This window comes from Onychomys torridus, chromosome 14 (genome assembly GCF_903995425.1).
Source record: "Onychomys torridus chromosome 14, mOncTor1.1, whole genome shotgun sequence".
Classification (NCBI taxonomy): Eukaryota; Metazoa; Chordata; class Mammalia; order Rodentia; family Cricetidae; genus Onychomys; species Onychomys torridus.
The window spans coordinates 960,048-972,478 of record NC_050456.1 but is presented as its reverse complement, the minus strand read 5'-3'; the positions used below and the strand labels follow the sequence as shown (position 1 = coordinate 972,478).

The 12,431-nt window shown below is 40.9% G+C and overlaps 2 protein-coding genes across 3 annotated transcripts in view; one reads left to right on the top strand and one right to left on the bottom strand.

Moving 5' to 3' along the window:
- Hbp1 (HMG-box transcription factor 1) overlaps window positions 1-8,825 on the top strand; it is a 30,658-nt gene extending 21,833 nt beyond the window's left edge. For both annotated transcript variants that reach the window (XM_036205396.1, XM_036205397.1), the window contains exons 9-11: window positions 2,903-3,223; window positions 5,435-5,576; window positions 7,184-8,825. In XM_036205396.1, coding sequence (XP_036061289.1) covers window positions 2,903-3,223; window positions 5,435-5,576; window positions 7,184-7,201 — 481 coding nt within the window. In that variant the 3' untranslated portion in view covers window positions 7,202-8,825. The remainder of the gene's footprint in view (window positions 1-2,902; window positions 3,224-5,434; window positions 5,577-7,183) is intronic.
- Window positions 8,826-8,844: 19 nt separating this feature from the next.
- Window positions 8,845-12,431, bottom strand: part of Cog5 (component of oligomeric golgi complex 5) — a 332,454-nt gene continuing 328,867 nt past the window's right edge. The window contains exon 22 of the mRNA XM_036205395.1: window positions 8,845-9,156. Coding sequence (XP_036061288.1) covers window positions 9,042-9,156 — 115 coding nt within the window. The 3' untranslated portion in view covers window positions 8,845-9,041. The remainder of the gene's footprint in view (window positions 9,157-12,431) is intronic.

Below are 12,431 nucleotides of genomic sequence, written 5' to 3'. Positions count from 1 at the left end.
AGATGTTTCTGCCAGAGAAGTTGGTTAGACTTTCAAGACATAGGGTTTTTATTGAAAGCCTGGCCAATAAGATTCTCTTTTTGACATGTACCAAAATTCCAGTTTCTAAACACCAGTCAGTGCTCATAGTTCAGGGCCAGGTAGGTTCTCTTCCAAGTTGTTGGAATGAAATTCAAGTTCTAGATGCCAGTCAAGGACCAGTGCTGTGGGTAGATTTTTGAAAGTACAGTAGACGGGCCAATAGTGTCTTTTTACAATAACCCCCACTGTTACGTTATTAAAACCTAAAAGTGATTCTCTGGGGTGACAAATGTGCTGTGTTAGTGGTGTTAGAATCCCTTTAGATTAGGAGTTCACTGCTTAGTTTTCTGCTTCATAACTTCGGTTCATTTTTAGTACACCAGGCATTGCATAGTGTAAAACTTCATTTTTTTTTTTTTTTTTAAAGCAAAAAGAGAAATTTGGCTGCTCAAGTCTTGTTTTTCTAAGATAGCAAGTTTTCATCTCTCACTCTTAGTGTTGCTGTTCCTTAGGGGGCAGTTGAGTCCGTGTGGCAGCAGTCCCTCCTCTGCAGTAGATAGTTAACTTTTCCAAGGTCTCATTACTAGTAAGTGGCAGAGGTGAGATTTGAACCCTGTTAAAATTGTGTATCATCACATACTCTATAATTAATTTAGAGTGCACTTTAAATACTATTGATATTGCCTCTTTGCTTCCAATCTTCTGAAGGAAGTGGGTTTGTAGGTATGGAGTGTCTAGTGCTGACAAGCCTTCGGTCTAGTAGAAGCATGGCTCCAGAGCTGGACTGCCTGCCTTCACATCCTGATTGTTCACTAAGCTAGTTGTGGAAGCTTAGGTAAAGTTAATTAACTTTTCTGTAGTTTTTTTTTTTAACCATAAAATAAAAAGTGATTTAAATACTGATTAATTAGAAAAGACTAAATGAGCTTGATTAATAGGCTCTACATTATTGTAGTGTTTGCTTTTAAGAGTAATGACTTGAGGGGGTGGAGAGGTGGCTCAGTGGTTAAGAGCACTTCCAGAGAACCCAAGTTCTGTTCCAAGTACCCACATCAGGTGGCTCACAGCTGTCTGTAACTTCAACCCCAGATTGCCTCTGGCCTCCATAGGCATCTGCACACAGTTGAAAGTAATACAATAAATCTTGAAAAGATGAGAATAGTGAAACATGAAGGTGTTTGAAGAATAACGTGTACCAAGATAAAAGATGTTTTCATGGTAGGAACAGATGCTTACTTACAAAGAGGGGGTAGTAAAACTAAGCTATCTAAGAAGATACTGCCATTGCTTTAGCTGTCAAAATCCTGGCTACTGTTACTGAATAGTGAAACCCACTTAAGTTGTATCCACAAAGAAAGTAGATGACAGATTTCTGCCACTAAATGGTGGCGTTTTCAAATTTTAGTAACTAGCTTACTCTATTGGGACTTTAGATGATAATTACTTTCTTCAGTAGAAATGAACAGTTATGCATTACATTCTTACACAGTGGCTATGTTTGATACTTTTCTAAACTTTATTTGGTAAGGGGCTTAAGATATTTTACAAAGCCTTAAGGACAGTTCTAGCTTTGCTCATTCAGCATTCTGACCTCCTGTTTCACATTATTTCTACTTTGATGTAGTACCCAGCGTTTCTGTTTTAGAGAAAGCTCAGAATAAAAGCCAAATAAAAGGTTTTGTGCTGAGAAGAAAACAGTCAGAGTTCACAGAGTTTGAGGGTCCTTTTGGGGTGCATCTTTAGGTTGTGGTCTACATTAGCTCTGATTTTCATCTAATATTTTAATTAATATGGTGATTGCTTGATTACTCTTGAATTTGGCCATTAGAAGTATGAAGGTACTGGGAATGTGGGTGAGGAAGTCTGGGCTTTGCATCCTAGCACTATCCTAGGGTGAATGACACTTTGTATCTTTTGGCTAGCCTCTTTTTTCATATGAAAGGGGACAGTGGACTCCAATACCCCCAGGCTTGTTGAAGACTGAGACTGGATAGTTTGTTTGGGTGATTATGCAGGTTGAATTTACATATTGTGTTCTTTACTGATAAGGATGGTAATATATAATAATATATAATTAGTAATTATAATATAATATGTAACTAGTAATATATAATATAGGTGGACCTATACAAAATCTCAAATTGCAGTGTATTTTAAGCTAGCCATATTTAATAGGTTTTTGGAGACAAGGTCTCAGCCCAGGTTGGCCTTGAACCCATGGTGTTGCTCTGCCTGAGCCTTCTTTTTTTTTTAAGATTTATTTATTTATTATGTATACAGTATGTATGACTGCAGGCCAGAAGAGGGCACCAGATCTCATTACAGATGGTTGTGAGCCACCATGTGGTTGCTGGGAATTGAACTCAGGACCTCTGGAAGAGCAAGCAGGGCTCTTAACCTCTGAGCCATCTCTCCAGCCCCCTGCCTGAGCCTTCTAAATGCTGTGAGTTCTGGGCTGAATGGCTACCCCTCTCAAGCTGGCTTTTGTCTTTCAAAGTAGTTACTCTCAGGCCTGGCATGCTGCCCACTCCAGTTTAGTTTCCTAGGTCCAGAATCTTCTTGGCAAGAAGTAAGATTATCAAATTTATTATTAACAAATTCATTTGTTAAAAATAATCTAGAAGAATAAAGAAGGACAGGTATGGGATCTGGAGGAGTTACCTTCTGTGAAGGACATGCTGGTTATAACTTTGCTGGGGCTTTAGAGGTTGGCTTCTAAAAGTTTTCAGTTGCATCCATGAGACTCTCCTTGTCAGCATCAGTAGTGGAAGTTGGGCCAGTAAAGTAGTGTGGTGAAATTTCCACATGGTTGGTCTTTAAAATCAGTATTTTGTGCTGTATGCTCTGTCTAATTTGAACTGTGTTTTTGTCCAATTTCTAGCTATGACTTCACACCTATGGACTCTTCTGCAGTTTATGTTTTGAGTAGTATGGCTCGCCAGCGCCGTGCATCTTTGTCTTGTGGAGGACCTGGTAGCACTCAAGAGTTTGCTGGCTCTGAATTCAGTAAAAGCTGTGGTTCACCTGGGCCATCACAGCTCTCCTCGGATTCTCTGTATGCTAAAGCTGTCAAAAGCCACAGCTCAGGGACTGTGAGTGCCACTTCTCCTAATAAGTGCAAAAGACCAATGAATGCCTTCATGCTTTTTGCCAAAAAATACAGAGTTGAATATACTCAGATGTATCCAGGGAAAGATAACAGGTAAATAATAATAATAATGTAAGTACAATAACTGACGTGTCAGTGCAGTTCACAGTAATTGAGGCAGCGAAAATAAACTCAAGGGCTCTTGTTGACTTCTTTCCATGTTCTCAGGTTGGCTTTAGGTACATTGTTTTTATGATACATAGGTTATACAGACTACCTTCCTGAGAACGGTCTCCCTTGACAGTAACAGTACGTTTAATGTACCTGTTAGAATATGAACAGTTCTAACAGCTGATGGTTGATGGGTTTTTTTAGAAAAGACTAGTATAGTACTTCCTTGTGTCAGATTTGGAAGGTTTTCTATAACCCGAGTCTCACTGTGGGACATGAAGCATTAACAGTTTATATATAAACAAGCTCTGAGATTTGTCAAAACTCAGCCAGTGGAACTTGAGTCCTGTCTGCTCTTGCCTCACCTGCCTCAGCATTATGCTATCCATCCAGCTCAGTCTCGCACTCACATGCTAAAGGTACCTCTTGCCATCTTCGTATTTCTCTGAGAGTCAAAATTATTACTTCCTTTGTCTTTGGGATCATAAATCAAAAGATTATAACTTTAATTCACATTGTAATGTCTCAATGCACTTAATTGTAAACACTGCCTACATTTTAGAAAGATGCTTTGGATCCCAGCTGCATCGGAGTTGATGTGTTTGTACAAAATAGCTTTGTCCTAGTGATGGGTTATCTCTTTAGAATTGGAATTGAGGGCAGCCAGAACTAAATAGTGACTCTGTAATTTTTCTAAAAATTCATGTTGGAAATAGTCTCTGGTCAGGAGGATGTAATAGTTTAGCAGAAAACATACTTCTAAATTGAAAAGCATTTTCAAAATAACTTCGCCCACCTCTCTTCTCCCTTTTTCTGTGATGGCCATGTGGGAGACTTCCTGACAAGTGCAGGGTGTCTGCTGCTACTTGCTAATTAGAAATAGTACCTGTGCCTTGTACTGTATTAACAAGCCTAACAGCCGAGTGCTGTTAGTCCATTTAATTCTGGAGGAAAGGACTTGCCTAAGAGTAGATGTCTATTTTCATTTTTTTTCTATTTTAGGATCTTATTAACAATATCTCCCATATGGCTCATAAGTCTTGCTTTGCTTTGCATTTCAGTATTGTTACCATGTGTTTGGTAGATCAGTAGTCATCTAACACGAAAGGATAACTGAAAAAAAATATTTTGCATTTTTTTTCTTCTGCTATAGAGGTAGATCTTTATTCTGTGAATAAAGAAGTTCTTTCTTAGGGGCAGAATGTAGACTAAAATACATAGGTTAGGGAGATACTTAGCCAGTTGGTATAAACATTAATCGGGCTGAAAAATTGTGAAATTATGAAAGGAGGGATTCTGGTGTTGAGCACTGTGTGTGTCACACTACCCATGCTGTTTTAACTTAAGAGGAAACTAACACCCTAAAACACCCTAACTTTGGGAGACAGGTATGTGCCAATTTCATATAAGTTGGTTTTAAATAAAATAAAGCATACTCAGGTGCTTTCACATACTGTATTTGACAAGACAAATAAACTTGCTTTGTATTTCAGGAGTAGGCTCCTGTGCTTACCATCCTCCTGAAATATCAATGTAGCATCTTAGTCAGTACAGAGATTGTTTACGGACTGCAGTTACCCCAGGATTCTCTTGTATGAGTGCCATGAAACGGCTAAAAGTTATTCATAGAAGGAAGTGATTGATAGCTACATATTCTGGATGAAATTACTTTAATAGCTTTGGTATCAGAATGATTAGGAAAAATAAGAAAATGTCAGCTTGGCTCCCTCTTCCTTTTTGAATTTACTTCAGTGTCTCATGTGCTAAGTACAGATCTGATCTAGTGTATTTCTATCCTTAGACATAAACTAAGGGAAAGAAGCCTTTCTCATTTGGCTTGCATTTGTGTGGAGAAAAAGCTTTTATCATAATCATAACAGTACACGCACAAAAGAAGTTCTTAATACAGGTTGACTGCTGTATGCTGCCGATACTGAACTTTTCTTGGGAAATACCCAGTTTTTAGCCATTTTGAATGTCTTAGAACAAATATTAGTACTGGCACTATACACCCGAGATTCTGATAAATGTGACAGGCTTTGCTGAAATGACTGTGATAGTCCTTCTCTATGGTTTTTTGCATTTTGGGCTGAAGTAGCAGCAGTTGGTACACGTCTATGAAAAGTTTACATTATGTTAATATTTATTTTGCAGAGCCATTAGTGTGATCCTTGGTGACAGGTGGAAAAAAATGAAGAATGAGGAAAGGAGGATGTACACATTAGAAGCAAAGGCTTTGGCTGAAGAACAGAAGCGTTTAAATCCTGACTGTTGGAAAAGGAAAAGAACCAATTCAGTATGTTAGCAATAGTGCTTTTTCATGGTGCTGTGTGGCCCTGTATGCCTGTGTGTGTGTTGGCACATCAGAGTCTTTAAAGATACCTCACCATTATTATACTGCAAACCTAGTAATGTTTGCAGAACATAGCAGCAAATTCTGCCTTTTTCCCTTTTTTTTAATCATCAAGAACCACTTACAGCAAGCAGAAATCTCTCAGGCTGGCTTAAGAATGTCCTAAGTGCTGAGGTGGAAGATAGTTTTGGAATATAGTATTTCCAATTTGGTTAAAAGATGGACACCAAGCTGGGCAGTGGTGGCACACGCCTTTAATCCCAGTACTCGGGAGGCAGAGGCAGGTGGATCTCTGTGAGTTCCTGGTACTACAGAGTGGCCAGCCTGTCTACAGAGTGAGACCCAGGACAGGCACCAAAACTGAAGAGTAACCCTGTCTCAGAAAACCAAAAAGAAAAAAAGATGGACAGTGGCACACTGCTTCAATTGTAGTACTCAAGGAGGCAGAGGCAGGTAGATCTCTAATAGTTCCAGGCCAGCCTGGTCTACAGAGCGAAGTTCCAGGACAGCCACAGATACACAGAGAAGCCCTGGCTCAAAAATAAAAAATAAATAAACAATTAAAAACTGAGGACTATTAACTCGATCATAAACATTACAGTACAAAATTTCTCTAGTTCTTGGTGTCTTCCCTCAGACTCATTCAGTAAGTAGTAACATCCATGCAGATTTCTGCCATTGGCAAAAACTGCTAGAATAGGAATCTGAAGAAATAAGAATGGTGGAAAGTTTCACAGTGCTATCGTGGTTGATAGACTCCATTAGTAGAACTGCTGATTGGTATCCTTTATGTTCAGTTTTTAGGTTATTTACCAAAAAAGTGCATATGATAGAATAGAATAAGGAGATGATGTGAGTATTTAACAGAAGAGGCTTGGTGAAGGTGTTCTAATCTAGTCTTGTTCATTTGTAAGGGTAAATGGCTCAAAGATTTATTCTGAAGTAGTAGTCAGCTGCCAAAAGTAGTTGAACTATAATGTAGAAGTTTGCTTTGTGCTTTTTTTGGTGTGTGTGTGTGTGAGAGAGAGAGAAAGAAAGGGAGGGAGGGAGGGGAGGTTTTGTGTAGCCTGGGGTGGCCTCAAACTTGCTTTTGTACCCAAGAATGATCTGCAACTTGTAATCCCCCTGTTTCTAACCCCTTATTGAGGGATTACAGGCACACAACACACCCCCAGGTTGTGTGAGTGCAGCCATGCACAGTGAAGTCACAGGACAAGCTCAAGTGTTGGTCCTACTGTCTTCTGCTTTGGATGCACAGGTTTATGTCATGCTGAGCTTTGAACCCAAGGCTTTGTGCTTGGTAGGGAAGGCCTCTACCAACTGAGTCACATATCCACTTCCCACAAATTCTCTATTGTTTTGGAACTTCAGATGGGACATGATCTGTTTTCACTTTCCTGTGCATGCTTGCTCTCAAATTTGTTTAAATTTTCCAGATACATGAGCCATGAGGAAACTTGAATCTTTACAGAAATTTTATGACTATTTGAGCTTAGCCTACAGGGTTAGCATTTGTTGTTTTGTAAGCATTCACTGTTTTATTTTCACAGGGCTCTCAACAACATTAAACCTGATGCTTGTATTTTTAAATCTGTATCTGCCTAAGTACTGACTCTGGATGGAAAAGCCTGGAAGACCTTGGTCTCACTGTTTGTGCTGAATTTGAGTGACCATAAGATACCGATAGCATTGAGTCCTGAAATGATTTAATGAGTGAGGATTTGCTTTCTCCATTAGAGCATTAAGTAAGCTACAACTATCAACATTGTAAACCAAATTGCCTTATTTTCCTTCCAAACTTCATATATGTCTATCAGGTAATATAGGCTTGAAAATTGATATCCTGTGGTGCTAAAGTACAGTAGAAAGAAAGATGTGTATACATGTTTTATTTTAAATTGTATGAAGGGGAATTAAAAAAAATATGTAACTGCTGTTTATACATCAGCTCCTTACTGCTTATTAATCTGTATTGTACCCACGATATCAGGAATGAAGCAGAAGCTGGCCTTTTTGTGAGTAGCCATCACATGGCCCAGCATCTGTGCCAAACACAGTCGCTTCTAGTCTGGCCAGTGCCAAGAGACAATATAACATGGCAGGTAGATGGTGTCATTGTCCTAGCTAAAAGAGCCACCTGCTTCAGATACCACAGACATATGCTGAGTGAATGCACCAGGGGGCAGCACTCCTCCATGATTTCCAGAGGGGGCCAAACCTGACGGAGCTGCAGTTGGTTAATAGCATTTGGGATAGTCACTGTAATGGTGCTTTTGACAGTCGACACCATTGTATTTTAACTATTCTCTTTCCTCAACCACACATCTGACATCTGTTTGTCACTGTTCTCTATGGTGGGGCAGACTTTGCACTTACTGAAGTGCGACCCTTGCACTTTACTTCCCTCAGCTTCTAAACTAGAGCCAGGGCTGTGGCAGGACAACTGCTGCTGCTCTGAGCTACAATCATGGCTTCTCATGTTACTTACCAAGTGGTATTTTTGGTTAGGAATCACAGCTGTAAAATTGATTTCAGTTCATTACACTTCTTCAACATGTTGCCCCTCAATTTTGCACACTATATTCTTGTATATTATTTGAAATAAAATTAAAGAAAAAAACTCTTTCTGGTTTCTGATTGACTGACTGAATTTATGTATAACTATCAGAACAATTTGACCAGCAGATGGAAAATGTTCATGATAAAATGAATTCTGGTGTTATAACTAAGTTCCTGGTAGATTTTTAAAATCTACTCCATTATTAACATTCTTTAAGACAATAGAAAAATAAGGACTTATATTTATAGAGAGCCTTTGTAGAAATTTTTATTTTTTAGCTTGTCTTTGTTCCAAAGCCCAAGTGCCTGTTTTGAATAAAATGACAAAGTATAAAGGAAACCTTGGCTTCATTTAAAGATGTAGCAACATGTCATAAGAACACTGAGTGTGCATCTGTCTCAGCTCGGTTCTGCTGATCACTTGCCTTGACTGCACATCAGTATCACTTTCAGGATAGTCCTCTGTCAGGTGTGCATTCAGGGACTCCCCAGTGTTGATTCTAGAGTGAGATTTGAAAACCATTACTGTGGTTGGAGAAAGCAGGGTGAGCGAGCTTGTCCCTTGAGAAGCAATGCAAGTGCAGGGAATCAACAGCATGATGGTGCACGCGCGCGCACACACATACACCTAAATAATTTTGCCTTATTCATAAATCAAAAAAAAAAGGAAAAAGCGGGTATCTTTAGGGGAAAAAAATCAAGTTATGCAATTTGAAGTTTGTGATCTACTTTGACATTGTAAAGTTAGAAGTACTAGAGGTAACAAATATCAATAGGAAATACAGAAAATCAATTATCTTCAGTTGCTAGTTGCCATGTTTAGATTGGTTTGTGTGTGGAGTCTGCATGTCACTGAAGAGTAGACATAGCCTTTTGAAGCAGCTGGACCATAATGGGATAAACTGGTGCAAATTCTTTGCCTTCTCTGCTTTTCACTGATTGAACATAAGCTTCCAAGGCTCCCCTGAAAATGCAAAAGGAAAAGTGTCAAAATGTCACATAAATCCAAGTTTCAGTAGCACCAATGTGAAAATGACATGTCTGTCCCATTTCTGGAATTGCTCTGCCCAGAGCCACAGACCAGTATTTCAAACATGCATTGGAGTTACAGTAGTTAGGCCAGTTGGGTGATCCAGCTATGGACAAGTCACTCTTCCACATTTCAGTATATGCTGTTCCCTGTGAAAGAGTATGTGGGTGTAGCTTGTGCTTGTTCACAGAGTTCAGCTAGGGGAGAAGCACCTTGGACACATACTCAGGAGGGCCCGTGGGCACACAGTAACTACAGCATTTTAGAGCTCCCAGTCTTAGTGTGTGCCCATGGCAGATAAGTGACAAGGACATGTGATGCCAGATGGTTACTTTGGTGATGTTCTTCTGAATTGTACTGGGAACAGTAGTTGGCAAATGGTATTGCACCCTGGGCTAGTTCCTTTACCCCAGGGCCATTTTCTCACAACCCCAGCAGAGCAGTAGGGGTGGCCACAAGTCCATAACTGGTCTCTGGGAAAACCTGTGCATCTCCAGCCATTAAGGCTTAAAGAATGGTTTGTACTTCTTTATAAAGAGGAATAAATTACCATTGTTCTGCTCACATCTTTGTTGTTTGTTCCCAAACACTGGAAATAGTCATGTGTGTTCTTGCCTCTTCACCTGTTGGGGGCTGTCTCTGGTTCTGTCTGCCTTCTGGACATCTGAAGTAACACTTGGCATCTACTAAATGCTTGGCACTGTTCCTTTGGTCTTTCCTTTCTGAGCCCAGGGAACCAGCTCTGAAACTCTGATTCCCATCTATGTGCAGTCAAGTACCATGGTCTCAAGTTCATCCCACCACAGTTGTGCTGCCCCCCCCCCCCCAACTTTGTTTCAGTTCGAATGCTTGCTATCTTTTGTTCGTATAGCTGCTGGCATTTCTGGGGTACACCCTGGTACTGGCTCTCTAACATCACTAGCTGTTCCTTGTTTGCAAAAGGATAGCACCCAAACAACCCATCTGTGTAATAACCACTGCCCCAGCATTCATGCTTCTTGGCCTCTCAACAGTTTGATGTAGTCTAAAAAGACCTGCAAATCACTCCTTTATGACTTCACTCACTACTGGCTGAGCCCGTTGCCCAGTCGGGGAAGAGATCGATAGTTTTCCACTCTGAAATAGGATGTCTCTCCCACATATCCACAATTAAAGAGACAGGTTCTCTTTATCACCTGCACATCGCCTCTTGCATCCTTGGGATAAATGCCCTTTCTTGTATTCTCTCTGGACAGCTCTTTACCAGTTAGGACTTACCTTTAAAATTTTCCTTTGGCATAAAATGTCAGGTAGCAAAAAACTACCCTGGAGTCACATAGACGTATATAAAGGCCTGACTACACAGTGCCCAGCATTCTTAAATTCCTGGCTTCATGTTGTGTTCAGGGTATGAATGAGTCCTTTAGCCCTACAGAAGCATAGTCAGGCCATGAAGACGCCAAATTCTCAACAGCTGGGTGATGGTGATGCATACCTTTTAATCCCAATTCTCTGGAGGCAGAGGCAGGTGAATCTCGAGTTTGAAGGCTGCCTAGTCATCAGAGTGAGTTCCAGGACAGCCAAAACCTGTTTCAAAAACCAGCCCCCAGCTCCCATCCGCCCCGGAACTCCCATCTGGACCAGAGTTGAGTGCCTGGGGTTATAGTCAGAGAGGTAACCGCCCCTGGGTCCCACCCCTGGGCACCATCCTGGGAGGACCTGCCCAACTTGGCCCCAGTTTCCGGCCAATCGGCTGGCCCTGTGGGAAGGCTCCCCTTTCCCAAGACTGCAGGCAGACCCTGCAGTCTCCACACCCTGCCCCCACACCCATTTGCCCCAGACCCCAGCCACTTCCTGACACTCAGAGACCAGCACCCAGCTCCCATCCACCCCGGAACTCCCATCTGGACCAGAGATACCCTCTGGTGGACACTACAACCTCAACGACTTGCCCCGACATCCATCTGCTGGAGACCCCAGCCACTTCCTGAGGCTTAGAGACCAGTGTTCAGCATTCCATCCTACCCTGGAACTCCCATCTGGACAAGAGGAGCTCCCATCTGGACAAAAGGAGACCCCAGGGACTTCCTGAGACTCGGAGTCCAGCCCCCCAGCTCCTATCTGGCCAGCACTCTCATATGGACCAGAGCTCCTATCCCGCCCAGAGCTTCCATCTGGACCAGAGAGAGGCTCCCTAAATCTGTCAGCTCTCTCTGGACCAAGTACACTGATAAGATCAAGAATGAACCCACTAGGAGATGGGCAGATGCCAAGGCAGAAGTACATACAACAAAATAAAGAGCAATACAGCATCACCAGAACCTAGCCCTTCTCCAACAGCTAGACCTGAACATCACGGAATGGAAGAAGAAGAAAACAACCTTATAAATAACATCATGAAGAGGCTAGAGCCTTATATAGAAGAAATAAAAAATAAAGTGGAGGAATAGACAAACAAAAAATGGGAAGAACGCTATAAAAAAAACTAGAGGAAAGGACAATTAAAGCAGAAGAAAACAATAAGTCCCTGAAAGAAAATCATGAAAAAGCAACAAAACAGACAAGGGAAATAGTCCAAGACCTGAAGAGGGAAATAGAAAAAATGAAGAAGACACTAGCAGAAGGAATGCTGGAAATAGAAAATCTGAGTAAACAAATAGGAACTTCAGATGCAAGTATAACCAACAGAATGCAAGAGATGGAAGAGAGGATCTCTGGTGTTGAAGATACGGTAGAAGAAATAGATTCATCAGTCAAAGAAAACACTAAAACCAACAAAGTCATGACACAAAATGTCCAAGAAATTTGGGACACCACGAAAAAACCAAACCTACGAATAATAGGGATAGAGGAAGGAGAAGAATACCAACTCAAAGGCACAGAAAATATATTTAACAAGATCATAGAAGAAAACTTTCCCACCTTAAAGAATGAAATGCCTATGAAGATACAAGAAGCCTATAGAACACCAGACTAGACCTCCCAAAAAAGTCCCCTTGCCACATAATAATTAAACAACTAAATGTACAGAATAAAGAAAGAATATTAAGGGCAGCAAAGGAAAAAGGCCAAGTGACTTATAAAGGCAAACCCATCAGAATAACAGCCAACTTCTCAATGGAGACTTTGAAAGCCAGAAGGACCTGGACAGATATAATGCAGACACTAAGAGACCATGGATGCCAGCCTAGACTAATGTACCCAGCTAAACTTTCAATTATCATAGATGG